This window comes from Harmonia axyridis, chromosome 7, assembly GCF_914767665.1.
Source record: "Harmonia axyridis chromosome 7, icHarAxyr1.1, whole genome shotgun sequence".
Taxonomy (NCBI): domain Eukaryota; kingdom Metazoa; phylum Arthropoda; class Insecta; order Coleoptera; family Coccinellidae; genus Harmonia; species Harmonia axyridis.
In genome coordinates this window covers 4,030,789-4,050,632 of record NC_059507.1, presented here as the reverse complement: position 1 = coordinate 4,050,632, position 19,844 = coordinate 4,030,789, and the positions used below count along the sequence as shown (strand labels likewise).

Here is a 19,844-nt window from a genome sequence, read left to right as displayed (position 1 = left end):
AGCTTTGAAAGCCTATTAGTTTGTTCAACAGGATGGAATATAAACACATATTCCTGGAACGGTATAAATGTAATTTGTTATCTTTGGATAGAGCGATAAAAGCTATATAGAATTCAAGGGTAAAAGCAGACTGAAAAACGATTAGTTTGATGTGTTGTGTTGACCATTTAGGGAAGTGGCTAATGAAAACAGAAGTTTCACTAGCGAAATTCCTGATGGCCTACTAAGTAAGATTATTCTTGAAGTTTCTCCAGAGTTTTCAAATCCACCTTCTGAATACTGATGCTATTGCGTTCGTCTCCAATTTTTTAACGAGGATTTCCAGCCATATAGAGAACAAAGACCCTATTTATTCAGCTCGGTAGTTGTCATCGTGAGAACGTAAACAACTACATCATGTGTTAGCATCTGGAGTTTTTCTGTTCTAGGGTTGTTTACTTCGTGTCTTCTTGCAAGCAAACTTTTTTCGTCTGCCTCAATCATATATTCTGGCAGTTTCGTTTGTAAAACGCCTCGTGCCTTTTTAGTTAGTCATATGACTTTCCGTTTTTCGACTTCTTCATCGTTAGAGATGGTCGATGTGGAAAATTATTATGGATGATGTGATAATTTGGAATTGTTAGTGGTGTTTGGGTCTGAGCTTGAAAACAGAGGGACTAGAATCCCATGAAGTCTATTGAAAGAGTTCTAAAGTTTTCTGTCCGAGATATAACGGGTGTTTTTTTTTCGAGGTATATAACTTAAAGTTGGCATTACTGTTCAAGATGGCGACTGATTCAACAGCTGTTGAGTGATTTATTCTCAGCTTGCTTTGGCAATTCATCTTGAATAGACTCACGCCTGAAAAAACGCTCGCAAATAATGCAATTTAATTTCGAAAATAATGGTTCTGTGCGGAATACGTATCGCGCACTACGTCCATTTTATTCTGTTTAGCGATGAAGCGCACTTCTGGTTGAATGGCTACGTCAACAAACAAAACTGCCACATTTGGAGTGAAGCTGATCCTCGAGTGTATGTCGCAACACGGTTACATCCAGAAAAACTGACTGTTTGGTGCTTTATGGGCTGGTGGAATCATTGGTCCGTACTTCTTCAAAAACGATGATGGCCAGAAACGTTACAGTCAATGGTGATCGGTATAGCGCCATGATTTCTAACTTTTTCATTCCTGAATTGAACAACCATGATGTCCAGGAGCTGTGGTTCCAACAAGATGGCGCAACATGTCACACAGCTCGTGCTACAATCGATTTATTGAAAGACACGTTTGGTGACCGCCTAATTTCACGTTTTGGACCTGTGAATTGGGTTCCAAGATCTTGTGATTCAACACCGCTAGACTTCTTTCTGTGGGTCTATGTGAAGTCATTGGTCTATGCGGATAAGCCACAAACCCTTGACCATTTGGAAGACAACATTCGCCGTGTTATTGCCGATATACGGCCACAAATGTTGGTAAAAAGTCATCGAAAATTGGACGTCCAGATTGGACTACATCCGAGCCAGCCGTGGCGGTCATATGCCAGAAATCATATTTAAAATGTAATGCCACAAGATTATCTTGCAGATAAATAAAATTCATGTCAATCGAATAATCCATCGTTATTTTATTGCAATTTAAAGTTCTATAGCTCTAGAAAAAACACCCTTTATATCCAAATTTTGTGTACAATGGTATAGAGAGTGTTTCATTAATAATTTTAGAAACATCAGATTCTGTGCTAATATAGGAAAATTTGGATATTCTTAATCAGAGTTGAAATATGTCCTAAGTTAATTTGTTAACTCTGTGATATAAGCACGCAATATCAAGAAGGCGTCAGAATTTTTGACCTTAACTTTGTTAAGATGAAAGTTCCTCTTCAATTTTTGACAATTAAAACTTATTTGGTATATCGAAAACATATCAAAATTCAAATCTAATCGAGTCTTCAAATTATTTCCAGACTGAGCTTCATGGAACACGAGTTCAAAATCGAGTACCAAGAACTGAGGAAGCAGTGCCAAGATTTCGCCACAGCCCTTTTGGACCACACGAGAAGTTCCTACGAATTAGAGGTGCTCCTGAATCACGATCCCTCGGGACCCGCATTCGAGCACGGCGATCGAATGCACCTGAATAGACTGAAATTAGCCATTAAGCTCAGACAGAAAAAGGTAAAATTGAACGTGACAATCGCTCTTGATGTTAATCTTTCCAATTGGATGTTTCTCGATATTTCACCGCTTCTTGCTCTAGAGAAGGTCCCATTCAGTTTATTTGGGAAGCCAGGAAACGGGGCACTGTTGCCAACAATTCGAATTACTTCGCTTATTCTTATTCTCATCTTTTGTGAAAAAATATTAATATTCCGAAGATTTAAGCTTTTGCTCACTTGTTAACTAAAGGTTGCTTTTTTAGAGCTATATAACTTTAAATTGCCATAAAACAACGATGGATTATTCGATTGACATGAATTTTATTTATCTGCAAGATAATCTTGTGGCATTACATTTTAAATATAATTTCTACCATATGACCACCACGGCTGGCTCGGATGTAGTCCAATCTGGACGTCCAATTTTCGATGACTTTTTCCAACATTTGTGGCCGTATATCGGCAATAACACGGCGAATGTTGTCTTCCAAATGGTCAAGGGTTTGTGGCTTATCCGCATAGACCAATGACTTTACATAGCCCCACAGAATGTAGTCTAGCGGTGTTAAATCACAAGATCTTGGAGGTCAATTCACAGGTCCAAAACGTGAAATTAGGCGGTCACCAAACGTGTCTTTCAATAAATCGTTTGTGGCACGAGCTGTGTGACATGTTGCTGCGTCTTGTTGGAATCACAGCTCCTGGACATCATGGTTGTTCAATTCAGGAATGAAAAAGTTAGTAATCATGGCTCTATACCGATCACCATTGACTGTAACGTTCTGGCCATCATCGTTTTTGAAGGATACGGACCAATGATTCCACCAGCCCCCAAAGCGCACCAAACAGTCAGTTTTTTTGGATGTAACGGTGTTTCGAAATACACTTGAGGATTAGCTTCACTCCAAATGCGGCAGTTTCGTTTGTTGACGTAGCCATTCAACCAGAAGTGCGCTTCATCGCTAAACAAAATAAAATGGACGTAGTGCGCGATACGTATTCGCACAGAACCATTATTTTCGAAATAAAATTGCACTATTTGCAAGCGTTGTTCAGGCGAGAGTCTATTCATGATGAATTGCCAAACCAAACTGAGAATAAATCACTTGACCGCTGTTGAATCGTTCGCCATCTTGAACAGTAATGCCCACTTAAAGTTATATATTTCGAAAAAGACACCCGTTACAAGTTGATGTTTCGATAACTAAATTCGACATTTCCTGAATCATTCGCAATTGAAAATTTTATTGGTTCATAGATTCTCAACAATCCCTACTAACAATTAATTACAATTCATAAATTATCAAATTTAGCTATCGAAACATCGAATTTTCGTTTCTCTCCCTCAAGAATTCCCTTCTAACCTCATAGCAAGAGGCTGCTAATTGCCTCGCGGCAAACCAATTAGAATCATCCATTGTGTTCAGGAATCAATCAACGTAAACATCCCATGATCCAGCAACTCGATTAATGACAGCGTTTGGCAAAGTCTTGCGCTGTGGCTGACACATCGTAGAGAAACATATATCAAACAGCGGGGAGCAGATGTGGAAAAGGCGTGAAAATCGATCTCATCCAGTTATCTGTGTGATAAATATGATCCTCCGGACAATTTCCATCGAGGGCAAACTCCCTCCTACCGTTTGAGTCGACGTGAAAGAGAATCGACGAGAACAATCATCGATACAAGAAGATTAATCCAATTTTGGGGTCGTTATCGGTGGAAAAACAGTTGGGAATGTACACATTGCATTATTGTTTCGGTTGTCCCAAATTTGTTGTTTAGTGAGGGGATCTCAGAATACCTTTGAGTTGGAAAAAAAAGGATGGCACTTTTCAGGGCTCGATTTTTGATAGAATGGATTCGGTGGAAACTGTTCAACTGTTTTTAAGCTATAATTAAGAGAAAATTGGAAAATGACGAGGTGTTATAATGTGCGAACTTCAGATGATTAAAATATTCGGTGGCCACCAAAGTCTCCGGATTTCACACTGTTTGATTTTTTCAAAATTTCAGCATTTTCTTTGAATGTGGCAAAATAGAAATCTAACGGTGTTAAATCCGGAGACTTTGGTGGCCACCGAATATTTTAATTATCTGAAGTTTAATGATTTTTATAATTTGATCAGAAAATATATCCTTTTATATGATATGATATTAATTCTTTCATAAATCTAGCCCGAAAATGTGCCATTAATTTTTTTTTAGCTCATAGGAATTCAGAGAACCTCTCACTAGAAAACTAATTTTGGGATACGCGATAGAAACTTCTTTTCTATATTCAATAGCTCGTCTTTAGAAAGATTCTTCTTTGCTTTGGAGATAGGCTTCAACTTCGGCAATCCTTTTTGCATTGGAGCCAAAATACTTTTCAAAGAGCAAGTGATTATGTGTTGACGACTAATTTTTGGGAGAAAATGTGCTTTTACTGGTTATACGCGGAATATATCGAGTAAAGTAAGCATTGTATTCTTCGGATTTTGAATAAATTTGCTTAAAAAAGCTGAGATATAATATTTCTCATCCCAGAAGTGAGCACAAAGCTTCCTCAGTCGACTCTGAATCAAAGAAATGATAAGAAAAATATTCCAACTATCTCAGAGTATTCTTAATTTCAGATCACTTAATAATTTCCCCCTCAGAGTAATAAACATAGATACAGGGAGCATATGTCATTTTCAGTAAGCAAATTTTATCCCCAACATGAACTATCAAATTTGACATGAAGCGCGCGGAAATGAAAACATATCAGTGATACGATATTTCACTCAATTCGCGAGTTTCTCCACAAAGAACGCACTCATGTCCCATAGTGAATCAACGTTTCATATTAACTCCAAATATATTGAAATAAATACCTAAATATATCAGAAATTCATAAAACAAACTTCAAACGCGCCAAACGACGTGATACAACCGATGACACTAGAAGAGTAAAAGTTGCCAAACCTTGGTTTTCAGCAGGTAGATACAGAAAATGATAAATATTCTGCTTATTACAAATTCGACAATTAGGAAAAATATCGGATTCCAAATATTCAAATTTGCATATTTAATCGGGAATCATTCGAATGAATATATTTCATTCAATATAATATACATTTATAATGATATAGTAAAATTGTGGATTTGAAAATAAATCACAATCCGACAACGTAGTCTAACTATGTTGGGTACATGAAAAAATTGCGTATACTCCCTAAATCTATGTTTATTACTCTATGATTTCCTCCAAATGTCAAATGATACGCCGAAATTGCTATTTTGAATCTCTATGCTCCCTAATCTAATCGATGAAGATTAAATTCCAGTTGAAAATGATGCATACCTATATCATGCCTGTTTAATTTGGAGGGATATATATTCACTTCAACTATGTTCTGGCGGTTTTGTTAATATATCTGTAATTTAGAACTGAATTCTGTTTAATCATGCATACCTCGGTTGCAATTACCAGCTATGTCATATCATCCTTTGTCAGGACATATTTGGCACAACAACGTAGCAATTCAAAGCTTTTCATGAATTGGGTAGAATTGGAAGCATCAATGGAAATCACATGCGAATTTGACAGGTATTATTTAGAAGATATAGAGGCATATGATGAGAAATATACAAAGTGAAAATAACAAACATAAAATAAAAGCACTGAATAATATCTAATTGGAAGGTTTAAAAACCTTTTGTTCTAAAATGGTTTGTAAAGTGAGTGGAAAACGGTTAGATAACTTTTTAAAAAACCTTGCATATTCAGTATTTGGAGTTATCATGTGTCATAATTGTGTAATTGATAAAAATTAGTATGGAAAGTCTGGAATCTTTGAGTGTAAGTTTATGTATATTCCAACTGCTTACCTCTCAGTTTATTCTGCAGATCTGGCCCTCAGTGTTTAGTATATTTTTGCAGACCTCAAAAATATGCTCCGGGGAAAGAAATTTGACTCTAATGAAAGAGTGATTGTTGAAGTTGAAACCTATTTTAAAAGCAAAGATGAATTCTCTTACAGAACAGGTATTGAAATGTTAGAGGAGCATTGAAGTAGATGTAATCACTCTTGCAAGTGAACACGTTGACAAATAAGAAAACATGTGAAAACATGAGAACATACTTAGCTTAGATACATCTGGTATTGATTGAGTGAAGTGTTGGAAAGAATGGAAATACATGGTACATATTTTTGAGCATTTCTTTTTTAATGTTCAATTTCATATTTTCATAAAAAAATATAACTCAAATCTTTAAAAAACTCATCCATACAAAATAATAATATCTAAAAGTTCTTTCTCATTGACTATCATCATAAATTTCACTTATTCTGCTACAATGAAAATCGTCACCTAATCCATTCGTCACTATGTTACAAAGATTTTCCTTATGGCACTTATCATCACAAGGTTTATAAGATCTCGAGCCCATGGTGTACTTGAATCTGAAAAAATTATTAAAAGAATTATTGCATTTCAAAAACAAACTAGTTTTTTTATCTTGAATTGAATACTTACTTGTTGTATATTTCTAGTAGTGTTTTGTTACGTGCCATATTATCCACAAGTTTACCAACTTCCTTGGGTTCCAAAGAAGGTACTCCATATGTTTCTTTGAATGAGTAAAGCTTATACCAATCAACTGTAGATTTCTCTGGTTTCAAATTGGCTTCAGTTAGGTTGAACGTCCATTCTTCAAAATCTTCGACTTTCTAAATGAAGAAGAAATGTATTTCTAGGCCTTCTCTGATTTTTCTAACACTTACGCAATTACTCATATTGACGTCATAAATTTTGTAACTTGGATTGGTTTCCACAAAAGGTGTTAAGGAGCCACCATTGAAAGCTACTTGGATGGCATCTGTTGGATTCGTTTCATTGTAGTATACGAAGAATTCATCTGCGTGAGTGTGACCATTGAATTGACCACTGATGGTATCCGAAAATCTGAAACAGGATCCATTATTTCAAAAAGATTTAGCAACAGTTTGAAGAATTCCTTTCTTCCACTCATGACAAGCATCACCTCTTTCTTTGTTTGAATTTTCTACATTACAGCATTTTTAAATGACAGGATTGATTGAAAATTATAAACAGAACTCAATGCTTTCATTAATATGAAAACGAGCCTTCACAAAAAAAAACTAGCTATTCTAGCATCAATTTAATTAGGTACCTATTCACTATTTTATTGTATTCTCTAGCCCAAGTTCCCAAACAAGATTCAGGCTGCCCTGTAGGTACGTGGTAAACTATGTGAACATACTCTCCATCTTCTTCAGCTTTCTGTAACACTTTAACTAACCATGCAAGTTGGCCGTATGGATCGTAATCATCATATGCCAGCCAGCTGAAACAGATTTCAAGTTGAATATGAAATAATTCGAGTTCTCTGTGGTGTATGTGTAATATTTGTTGTTGAGGGTTTGTCCAACACAGTTATTGAAGAGATCAAAGTATTTTCTATGTTCGTCTAATGTCACATTGAATTTTCAATCCTTCCATTTCATTGAATCATGAAAATATGTCAGAAACACATCTTCTTTGCTTCTTTTCAGTCCATAGAATATCCTCTGATGTCTTTCGGGTATTGTATGAGCAGATACAATAAATTCAGGTGGAGTATTTTAAAATTCTAGATATAATTCATTGGATGTATCCATTCTGGTTTGTTTCAACGCTGAATGTTGAATCATTTAATTCAAATATGCATATGACGTTTTGAAAACTGCAATTAATGTGACAATCAACTTGGATCACAGATTGAATTCTCTGTTATTGAAATAGTTGTGTGAAATTCATTCCTATAACAAGTGATGAAATGAAATTCAGTCAGAATGCTAACGAATTTGTATTGTAGAATTATTTTCACATATCAAGTGATGGAATATTAACATTTTTTGAGCAAATTCGAAATGAGAAGAGTTATATTCAGTATTATAGTTCTGTAATCCAATCGAGATCTGTTGCAGTGGTTTACCAAGTGAATAATTATTGTTTATCATTAAAGTAAAGTGATGCGATACTATTTTGATGAAATGTATTTGGTTCAAGTCCGCTGAGGAAAAATTCAACGACAGTATACTCACTAATTATTAAGATAGCAGACATTGTTATTCAGAACAATGACTCTAAACCCAGTTTTCAACAGAACAGTATAAAATCCTCCCTCTTGGATGCTGTCTAAATCGCTTTCTGGAAATATTATCGATTCCTCTTTGTGCAGAGTTTCGTAAAGCCACTTCGTCGACAAATTCGTTTTGTTCAGATCTATTGGTGCATACCTGGGGAGATGGATAATGTCAGAGTTGAAGAATAATTATGCGGAATAATAACAAGGATTTAAAATTGAAATATCAACGATTGAAACCATTGTGAGTTGTCCGTTGTGCTCTGAAATTAGATTTCAGAAATGTTATATCACAGTACCTAGTTTTTTATAATAAAGGGTGTTCTTTTTCGAGGTACCTATATAACTTTAAGTTGGCACTACTGTTCAAGATGGCGACCGATTTAACAGCTGTCAAATGATTTATTCTCAGTTTGGTTTGGCAATTCATCATCAATAGACTCACGCCTGAACAACGCATGCAAATAGTGGAATTTTATTTCGAAAATAATGGTTCTGTGCGGAATACGTTCATTAGCAATGAAGCGCACTTCTGGTTGAATGGCTACGTCAACAAACAAAACTGCCGCATTTGGAGTGAAGCTAATCCTCAAGTGTATGTCGAAACACCGTTACATCCAGAAAAACTGACTGCTTGGTGACCTTTATAGGCTGGTGGAATCATTGGTCCGTACTTCTTCAAAAACGATGATGGCCAGAACGTTACAGTCAATGGTGATCGGTATAGAGCCATGATTACTAACTTTTTCATTCCTGAATTGAACAACCATGATGTCCAGGAGCTGTGGTTTCAACAAGACGGCGCAACATGTCACACAGCTCGTGCCTCAATCGATTTATTGAAAGACACGTTTGGTGACCGCCTAATTTCACGTTTTGGATCTGTGAATTGGCCTCCAAGATCTTGTGATTCAACACCGCTAGACTACTTTCTGTGAGGCTATGTAAAGTCATTGGTCTATGCGGATAAGCCACAAACCCTTGACCATTTGGAAGACAACATTCGCCGTGTTATTGCCGATATACGGCCACAAATGTTGGAAAAAGTCATCGAAAATTGGACGTCCAGATTGGACTACATCCGAGCCAGCCGTGGCGATCATATGCCAGAAATCCTATTTAAAATGTAATGCCACAAGATTATCTTGCGGATAAATAAAATTCATGTCAATCGAATAATCCATCGTTGTTTTATTGCAATTTAAAGTTCTATAGCTCTAAAAAAAACACCCTTTACAAGTAAAGAAGGCACTGACGTGAAGTTTCATTTAAATTCGTATTCAAGTAATTTGATTCAGTTTTCCAAAGACAAACTCTCTGCTCAGTGGCATGTTTATAACATTGATATCAGAATAAATCACATCTCATATACAGTCCTGTGGTTTTCCAGAATTTTCAATAATACTATTCTGAATATCATTAGAGACATGCATATAGCGCTCAGTCGTATTCGCCAATATTCTCAAATATTTTCCGGAACTGTCAAACTCACATATTCAGTGGATGTGGCTCGTGGTTTCCCAAAACAAATAGGATAGGGACCTGGAAACTATCTCTCAGAAGCTTCATAACTTTCAGCTCCAGCGCGGCGTTGCCCTCTCTACTGGTGGACCAAATTCTATGTGGAATTATGTCTCCAGTAGAATAAACGTAATCAAATTTCTGAAATGATCGAATAGATTAGGGTTGGAACTTGCTATAAATTAAATAAACGGATTAAAAGATATAATTTTGCTAATTTCAACAATAAAAAAAATGAGGAAGGCATTGAAATCCATATCTTTCGAACATTCGTTCATACATGCGTCAATTTTGTGATTCAACGCCTTTAGACCTTTTTCTTTGGGGCCACGTGAAAGATAAGGTGTATGCCAAAACTCTACAATCGATTCAAGGCCTTGAAGATAGAATTAGTGATGTTATTGAGGAGATACAGCCGCAGATGTACGAATTGGTTATACAAAATTTCATGAAAAGGATATGGTGCAATCAATATTGGACTCACCTCTGTTTTGAGGTGCCTCAATGTCTCCTCTAACAGTTTCATTGGAGTGTCAGCATTCTTGTAATCACCCCAAACTCCACAACCTGCTGTTGAGTTTTCTGGTTTTCCTTGATCGTCTTGGCAACACAATGTTTGGTCACATACAGCCTTTGATCCTGAGGTGTAACGTGGATCAACATGCATGTCGGTTAAATGAAGGATTCGAACCTTTTCAGCTCCTGAAATCTGAAAGAATGCTATTGAAATGAGTATGTTCTAATTTCCTTGTAGTGACTGTTTGCTAGACCGAGAGATGGCGTGGTAGGGTGTACATCTCTCGAAAGAAGACACCGATTGATACAGAAACCCAAAGGAAAAGTCAGTATGACATGATGAAGGAAGGTGTATATGGCAGGGATAACAGAGTGCCATACATTCAACCAAGTATCATTCAAACGAATGAATTTCATTCGAAAAAACATACATGTGTACATTTGAAAATATATTACAATCTGACAACAGTGAGATAACCATGGGGATAATTCAGAATCCCTCTGTCTATGTTTATTACTCTGAGATCCATTCTAAACCGAGGGTTTTCATCAAAACTCACCTTTTTAGGTATAACTGCAGGTTTGGGAGGAACGCTTATCGTCCAATTATAAAATTCAAATTGGTTGTGACATGTAGGTCCAAGAAGTAGGCTGCACAACTTTGGTCCAGTTACATTCTTGCCATTGTCCATAATGTAAAAAATAACATCCTAAAATTTGGACATTAATAACATTGAATCGTTTCAATTTTACTTCTCCTTTTACCAACATTGGACCTAGAAGACCATCGCAAACTTGTTGATCTTGAATATGAAAAGTGGAACATATCCTTTTGATCAAACTTTTCATGGTTGCGTCAGATGTATTGAGTTTTCTTAATGTTATTACTGATTCGATGAAGCCATCGCAAACGTCACAAGTTATTTCAGCACTCAAATTTTCAATCGATGGTTCTTTGAAGAAGGAGATATCGATTTGATGATTCTTGGAAATATTCTTCATGTACTGGGATAACACTCCGGTATGTAAAAAATTGTCGAGTCCATTTTTCAGAAGCTGGATATCGTCTATAATTGGAATAAAAATTGAGGGAAAGCACTGATAAGGTTCTGGAGCTTCTGAGCGCTTGTTCATTCAATTCGTGAAATTAATGATGAAATCTATAAATGAATGAATTTAACTGATATCTTCAACCAAAATGAAGATCCTGGCCTGTGCTAAGGTCAGTCCATCCCTGGACGTCTTGAAGACTCATGAGGATAGTATTGGAAACAAATCATTACTGATATCTGCATTCAGTTGAATTCAAAAAATTACTAGAATCTGTTGAGTCGATCAGAAGTTATCACAAAAAAACTGAATTGAAGAAGTATGTTCTCAGTGTAGTAAAAAAAATTTAAGCATTTCTGACTCGCCTTCATATATATAAGTTATTCAGACCTAAGAAAAAGTCATAGTACCGAATAACCTGTATAAGGAAAACACAAAAAAAAAGCGATACCTACTTGAAAGTTTGAAGTAATGTGAAAATAAATATGAATGAAAAAAAAATAGATGAACTAATGTTTTCTCACGTATGGCTGTTCATTAATTTAATCATGCCTATCTATGACAAAAATTGGAATCACAAAATATCAACATTGGTTAGGACAAAAATATCAAATATATCGTTTTTTCCTATATAAAAATAAAAATCACTTTCATACTTTTATCTCCATAATGAAGAGAGTCAAACTCCTCAGCTAAACACTAACCTGCTGCTTTGCATCTCTCAAACGATGCCACAAAAAATAGCACAATCAATAAAGCACTCCTCATTTTTTTAATGATCTTCTCGATCTATCCATTGGGCTGTACAGTTTAAGTACTGGCACATTATCGTCTTATCTAAATCATATTTTGAATCAAAATAAATTGAGATTAGTTCTTCGATATTTAGGTCTTAATCCTAAGTGGATTATCGGCTACTGTTCGATTATTTATTTGGAGATTGAGCATTGACCTATATCAATGATAATTGATAATATGTCACATTTTGAATTCCTAGTAGTCTATACCTTGTTTGGTTGATGACGATGAATTCAGATAATAGAATGGAATATATTTAACAATTTATTTCACTTGAATTCATTCATAATTTCAGTCGAATCCACGAATTTATATATATATATATATATAATAATAATAATATTATTATTATAACGTGATACAGAGTTGAGGCTTAGCCTGTAAACTCTAAAAGTTGAGAATAATTATTAACATATATAATTATAACATTTATGTCAAAGAAGAAGGGAATAGAATTCGAGAATTCAATGTTCTGAAATATTTGAGAAAACTAGAATCTTTTTTGTATTATCATTTATTATTTCTAAAGACAAACTTTTGTGAAATGTTAAAGGAGTAGTACTATACATTGATGTATCTGTTCACCATCCAAAGATTTCCTCAGAAACTATTATGGGCTTTCGCATAAAATTAAGTGAAAAAAAATTGCTATAGGTACACCGAATTTTTGGAACAAGTTATCAGGAAAAATGATTTGTTTAAAACTCAACAACACTTTATTAGGAAATATACAACAAATATAGCTACTATGATACATATCCTGAGTGCAATATCATGATCTTGATCATGACAAACAAAGGAAATACAATTATTGAACGTTAAGCGCGTTAAGTTTAGGTACCTGTATAAATTGTGGTAGTGTTTTATGTCAAATGTACAATACCACTTATTTTTTATGCAAGATATTCGGTAAGATACAAGATACAAACGAAAATACATTGCGTAAATTTTGCAGCGATTTTGATAATCTACTGATGAAATCTGATTAATAGTTCTCGAAAGAAAATACAAACAGATTCCTAATCAAGTACTTGATCTACAATTTCAAAATATTGCTACTTTACAATTGCATCCCATTCTGTTCTCAAGATTGTCTCATTTTATCTCTATGGGTTTTGCAATATATGTATAGTACTGTACTAATATGTATTTAAATGTGAATGATGCTCATCGAATTTTTTAAAATTTAGTTGAAGATTCTGAAATTTCATTTCATGATATATAATACTTAACATACAGTGTGGTCCAACTTAAATTTATCTCCTCGATTTTCCGGTTTTAAAATGAATTTCTGATTCGAGAGGGAAATACTAAATACTTATGAGATGTGCCTGATACGAAGAATATTCTCGATATAAATTCTACATTGCCTCCTTTCAGCTGTTATTTCATTATCGATGGATATTTTGAAGCGGAATTTTAGGGTCAGATAGTACGCGATACGAACTTCAAAATTAGTTCATCCCTATTCAAAACCAAGGGGTTGTGCTAACCCCCATGAGAGGGGTTGAAATTACGGGGAAAAAAACGTAAAAAACTAATCAGAAAGTGCAATTTTCCACATCTTCATTTTCGGAAAATCGAGGTGTTGAGTTTTCGTTGGACCACCTTGTATAGATCTACATGAAAAATTCCAACTCGGTTGTATTTGTTATAACCGAAATATAAGGAGTTCTTTTCGGAATCTGATGAAGGTTTTGACGGAATATTATTGAATTCAGCAATTCCTCCTTATTATAATCGATTTTTTTTTTCAGTTTGTCGCCCATTCTAACGTTCAGCAGCTACTGGCTAGCCTATGGTACGAGGGCCTCCCAGGGTTCCGTAGGAAGAATATGGTTCTGCAAGCCTTCGAAATAATACGGATCGGAATACTTTTTCCATTTTTCTCCATAGCGTACATTTTGGCACCGCATTCGATGGTGGGACAGACCATGCGCAAGCCTTTCATCAAGTTCATTTGTCATTCGGCCTCATACATCACGTTTTTGAGTGAGTATTCCTTCAACTTTTTCGATTGGGAAAGAGGGGATGAGCTTTGATGGAAATTTCCCACGAAAAGTTTTCAGTCCAGAGAGAAAGTTTTTTGTAGAATATTAAAAATGTTGACGAGAGTTCAAGGTCCAAAGCCAATATATTAATGAAGATATTGTGTATCTCAAATCTATACGAAACGTTAAGTGAGAGATATTCAGGCAACCTACTCAATTTTAGACTTTATTGTTTATTTTACTCACTGAAGATTATTATTTTATATCGAAACATGTAGACTTAGTTGATAAACCTGGTTATACAAAAAGAGTATGTTCAGATTTCAACCTTTACTAGACACCTCAGAGCAATAAACATGGATAGAGGGAGCATAAGTCATTTTCAGTAAGCAAATTTTGTTCCCAACATGAACTATCAAATTCGACATGAAGCGCGCGGAAATGAAAACATATCAGTGATACGATATTTCACTCAATTCGCGAGTTTCTCCACAAAGAACGCACTTCTTATGTCCCATAGTGAATCAACGTTTCATATTAACTCAAAATATATCGAAATGAATACCTTAATATATCAGAAATTCAGAAAACAAACTTCAAGCGCGCCAAACGACGTGAAACAACCGATGACACAAGGAGAGCAAAAGTTGCCAAACCTTGGATTTCAGCAGGTAGATACAGAAAATAATAAATATTCTGCTCATTATAAATTCGACAATTAGAAAAGATATCGGATTCCAAATATTCAAATTTGCATATTTAATCGGGAATCACTCAAATAAATATATTTCATTCAATTTAATATACATTCATAATGATATAGTAAAATTGTGGATTTGAAAATATATCACAATCCGACAACGTAATCTAACCATGTTGGGGACATGTAAAATTGCGTATACTCCCTCTATCTATGTTGATTATGATTACTCTATGCATTATACGCTTGCCCGCCCTGGCTTCTCACGTTTTGTCAGACAACCCAAAATACATCCTTCGAAGTGTCAAATTATATTATTCGCTCTGTCGGAGTGAAAAGGAAAGACATTTTTTCTTTTCTATGTAATTTTTTCTAATATATAACGTTGTATAAACCTTCTAATGACAGTAATGAAAAAAACAAAAAAAGAATTATCCACTTTGAAGCAGTCGTTTGAACATCATGCCCTCAAATAAAATCCATAGATCTTCTTTTATATTTATAGATAGATTAAAGTCCACTTATGGATTTTCAAACAGTCGAACTTTATAATTGAACTGTAAAATTCATCTTCATAAAAATGCAGCGTTTTATAAGGTCCCTCGTATTGAATAGTCATCATTACAAATATTAAAAGCTGCTAGTAATTATTACAAAATTAAACACCTCATTTTCTGAGGTAGTTATTCAAAAATAATACTCTAGCTTCGATCTTATTCCTAGTTATGCTGATACTTGCTTCACAACGACAATACCTCCAAAATCTACTAGGAGAAAAGACCGAAGAAGACTTCGTCTACACGAAACGAGGAGCAAAACCATCTTTCGTCGAAGGGATTATTTTATCCTACGTCAGTGGTAAGTACCCTTTTGTCCATTTTTAATTGGGCTCATTACTCAATAGCGAAACTTCGAACAGCGGCAAGTTATGACGTAATGTTATTCCAGCGAATTTTCGAGATGATGAAATCGAACCGAAAATCCAGAAGTGCATTAAGTTGATTGAATTTCTTCACTGAAGGGCAGTTCTGTTTTGTTCCTCCGGGACTAAGCACACGCGATCAATGCTGCATTATTCCAGAATATTTTGTTTGATGGTCATCTGGAAATGTGGCAACTGAATCAAATTATATGAAACGTTTTTTGGTCATTCTGATTGGTAACTGGTGTTTTTGTTCGAGGTATATAACTTTAAGTTGGCATTACTGTTCAAGATGGCGACCGATTTAACAGCTGTCAAGTTATTTATTCTCAGTTTGGTTTGGCAATTCATCTTGAATAGACTCACGCCTGAACAACGCTTACAAATAGTGCAATTTTATTTCGAAAATAATGGTTCTGTGCGGAATACGTATCGCGCACTACGTCCATTTTATTTTGTTTAGCGATGAAGCGCACTTCAGGTTGAATAGCTACGTCAACAAAAAAAACTGCCGCATTTGGAGTGAAGCTAATCCTCAAGTTTATGTCAAAACACCGTTACATCCAGAAAAACTGACTGTTTGGTGCGCTTTATGGGCTGGTGGAATCATTGGTCCGTACTTCTTCAAAAACGATGATGGCCAGAACGTTACAGTCAATGGTGATTGGTATAGAGCCATGATTACTAACTTTTTCATTCCTGAATTGAACAACCATGATGTGCAGGAGCTGTGGTTCCAACAAGACGGCGCAACATGTCACACAGCTCGTGCCACAATCGATTTATTGAAAGACACGTTTGGTGACCGCCTAATTTCACTTTTTGGGCCTGTGAATTGGCCTCCAAGATCTTGTGATTTAACACCGCTAGACTACTTTCTGTGGGGCTATGTAAAGTCATTGGTCTCTGCGGATAAGCCACAAACCCTTGACCATTTGGAAGACAACATTCGCCGTGTTATTGCCGATATACGGCCACAAATGTTGGAAAAAGTCATCGAAAATTGGACGTCCAGATTGGACTACATCCGAACCTGCCGTGGCGGTCATATTCCAGAAATCATATTTAAAATGTAATGCCACAAGATTATCTTGCGGATAAATAAAATTCATGTCAATCGAATAATCCATCGTTGTTTTATTTCAATTTAAAGTTCAATAGCTCTAAAATAAACACCCTTTATTTGTTGAGGTTTACTCCGATTTGAAGGTCGAATATTAAAATATTTGGACTCAATAATTTCCAATGAATGAGTTATATATAGATTGACCCTCTCCCTGTACACGGTGATTCAATGATTCATTAAGACCTCAAAATATAAAGAATCTGCCAACATGCCTCACAATATGTAATGGGTATTTTTTAGGAGCTTGAGAACTTTAAATGATAATTCAAAACAGAAATATTGTTGGAATGAATTTCTTATCATTATAATCTGGTAGATAATTTCATTCTTTTTATTTTTAAAATATGATTTTTGGCATATGTCAGCCATAGTTAGGACTTACATAGTCCAATTATTGGCCGTATGGCGACAATATTGGCTTGAATATTGTCTTCCAATGTTTCAAGAGTCAAATTCGATGTTCAGTTGTTGTTAAAATGCCCAGGGCACGTGAACGCAGAATTTATCGCCAGCTAAGTAAATTTGAAAGAGTCCGACTTATTGGTCTACAAGAGGCGGGGTTGTCATTTACACAAATCGCTAACCTTAAGAACAGAAATCCAACTACTGTTATGAGATGTTGTCAAGCGTAGTTTGATAATGCCCAAAATCGAAGAAGAGTAGACACCGGACGTCGAAGGGGCACAAATGAAGTTCAAGATCTACGTCTAAGACTTATGACCATTAGAGACCGATTTGCGACAACTCGATCTTTGGCTGATGAGTGGTTAGGAGAACAAGGCCATCCTGTAACTGACCGAACGGTTTACCGACGGATAAGGACTTTTGTACTGCAGCATTATCGATCCCATCTTGTGTTACCTCTGACGGTTGAGCATCGCCGGCAACGATTACAATGGTGCAGAGAACGTCAACATGGGAATGTGGAATTGCATCAGATCGTCTTTTCTGATGAATCTCGATCCTTCTCGGGTGAATATGATGGCCGAAGAAATGTTAGACGATGTCGGGGAGAAAGACTTGAACCTCAGTTTGATGTTGAGCGTCATTTACACCGGACGGTAGACGTTATGGTTGGGGTGCTATTGCACATGCAACTAGGTCACCTTCAGTCTTTATTCGAGGTAACATGACAGCGCTGCGTTCCCTTCAAGATATAGAGGAGTCATATGTTCTCCCCCACCTTAACCGGCTCGAGAATCCAATATTTCAGCAACATAATGCCCGACCTCATGTTGCCACAGTTAGTTTAAACTTTTTCGAAGCGACTCATGTGAATCTTTTGCCATGGCCACCCAGATCCCCCGATCTTTCGCCCATAGAGCATATTTGGGACATCATGGGCTAGGAAATTTACCCAGCCCCCACGGACTTTGGCGGCTCTGAGACATGAAGTACAGGTAGCTTGGGATAGTATCCCTCAAGAATAAATAAACCATCTTATTGCATCAATGCCGAGACGTGTTGGGGAGTGTATAGATAATCGCGGTGGACAAATACATTATTAACGAATATATTAATTATTTTTCTCCAAATTCCAATCATTTACTCCTCGCTATACTATATTTGTTTTACCAAAAAAAAAATTAAAAATTTGAACAGCTCCTTCTGGGTGTCAAAATCCATATTTATTCATTCTTAAACAGTGTTCATTCAATTTGATATTTATTTCCTTCATCAAGTGGAGAAAGAGAGCATTGAAAATTCCACTTCTCCATTATGATTTTTTGTAATAGCGGAGAAATTACCAAGAAGTTGAAACACTGTAAGTATACCTATATCATGCTTTGCTGTCTCAGGTCTGATATGGAGCGAGATCAAGCAACTGTGGGATGTCGGTTTGGAGGAATATTCCAGGGATATGTGGAACGTAATAGATTTCATCACGAATTCCTTATACGTTGCCACAGTTGCCCTAAGAGTAGTTTCGTATTACCAGGTAAGATTTTATCTTCTCATATAACGGGAAACGCCGTAATATGATCCTCTTTCCACTGCAGAGATTTTGAACGAGTCTTTTATATCTGGACATGGACTTCCCGAATCCTTTTCAATATATTCCACACTAGATATATGAGGATATACTTTTCATTTTTAGTTTCCGAAGTTTAGTGAGAAAAAAATTCGAAAAGAGCATCGACTTGAGCTTCCGGGGCTTTTGAGCGTTCTTCAATGACTTATTGAGAAAATATTGGTATTTGTTTTTTCGATATTCTCCTTGAAATTTTGATAGTTTTGGTGATGCGATCAACATGAAATTTTGCAAGAAACTTTCAATTTTTGTCTTTACGCAACATTTCAATTCGATCGTTTTTGTTCTCAATTAAATATTATTTATCAGGAAATTAAAATTTCGAATGGCCAGATTATCTAACATCACTAAAACTGTAAGAAATTGAAGCAGGATATCAAAAAACAAAACCAGAAAATTAAATAGCCTAGTTGAAATGTTACTTTTCAACAAACGTATCAATAATAAAAAAATACTTAAAATTCCAAGATAGGTGGCAATGAGTAAAATTCTGTTGAAATTAATTGTTGGAATCTCACATCTGGACTCCAGCTCTTTATGATTTAAATCAGAATCATCATTATTGATGAGAAAACTCATTCAAGTCAATATTCGATAAAAAATATTTAAATTCAATGAAACATATGTCTACCAGGTGTCTATCAAATATCTTATGCCACCTGTAGCACAGTTTACATAGGTGCAGCATTTGGGAATAGATTATCTCTCACACATGTTCAACATTTTTTAGGAATATAGATAACTAGAGAATTCAATTTGCAAATTGGAGTCCCAGACTACCCGGAGATAATGTTAAGTATTTGTTTGGTACAATGTATTGTCTGACCAAAGCCACTTGACCAACTTATAGAGAGGCTAATTCGCTAATAAATAATCTGTTCCTTTGAAGTTTGCGCTTCAAACGCTCAACGCTTCAAAGATGAGAAACATG

General features: G+C 35.6%; 2 protein-coding genes across 4 annotated transcripts in view; one reads left to right on the top strand and one right to left on the bottom strand.

The window, feature by feature from the left end:
* The window catches only part of LOC123684502 (transient receptor potential-gamma protein), a 138,382-nt gene that overhangs the window by 98,309 nt on the left and 20,229 nt on the right, over nt 1-19,844 (top strand). For all 3 annotated transcript variants that reach the window (XM_045623788.1, XM_045623789.1, XM_045623790.1), the window contains 4 exons: nt 1,950-2,160; nt 13,900-14,134; nt 15,557-15,691; nt 18,681-18,820. In XM_045623788.1, coding sequence (XP_045479744.1) covers nt 1,950-2,160; nt 13,900-14,134; nt 15,557-15,691; nt 18,681-18,820 — 721 coding nt within the window. The remainder of the gene's footprint in view (nt 1-1,949; nt 2,161-13,899; nt 14,135-15,556; nt 15,692-18,680; nt 18,821-19,844) is intronic.
* Nucleotides 6,316-12,209, bottom strand: LOC123684504 (sphingomyelin phosphodiesterase-like). Its single transcript, XM_045623793.1, has 10 exons — nt 12,049-12,209; nt 11,060-11,361; nt 10,855-11,004; nt 10,263-10,487; nt 9,750-9,919; nt 8,217-8,411; nt 7,304-7,477; nt 6,894-7,074; nt 6,646-6,839; nt 6,316-6,572 (listed from the first exon to the last, which is right to left on the bottom strand). Exons 1-10 carry the CDS (start codon nt 12,110-12,112, stop codon nt 6,428-6,430), a joined length of 1,800 nt encoding a protein of 599 aa, XP_045479749.1. The 5' UTR covers nt 12,113-12,209; the 3' UTR covers nt 6,316-6,427.

What these genes read in the sequence shown, in the direction of transcription:
- LOC123684504 (XM_045623793.1), bottom strand. Translation starts at nt 12,112, where the DNA reads ATGAGGAGTGCTTTATTGATTGTGCTATTTTTTGTGGCATCGTTTGAG. An exon ending in GTCTTCTAGGTCCAATGTTG is followed by an intron (nt 11,005 to 11,059) that starts GTAAAAGGAGAA and finishes TCCAAATTTTAG; the next exon opens with GATGTTATTTTTTACATTAT. An exon ending in TACAATAAAATAGTGAATAG is followed by an intron (nt 7,075 to 7,303) that starts GTACCTAATTAA and finishes ATCCTGTTTCAG; the next exon opens with ATTTTCGGATACCATCAGTG.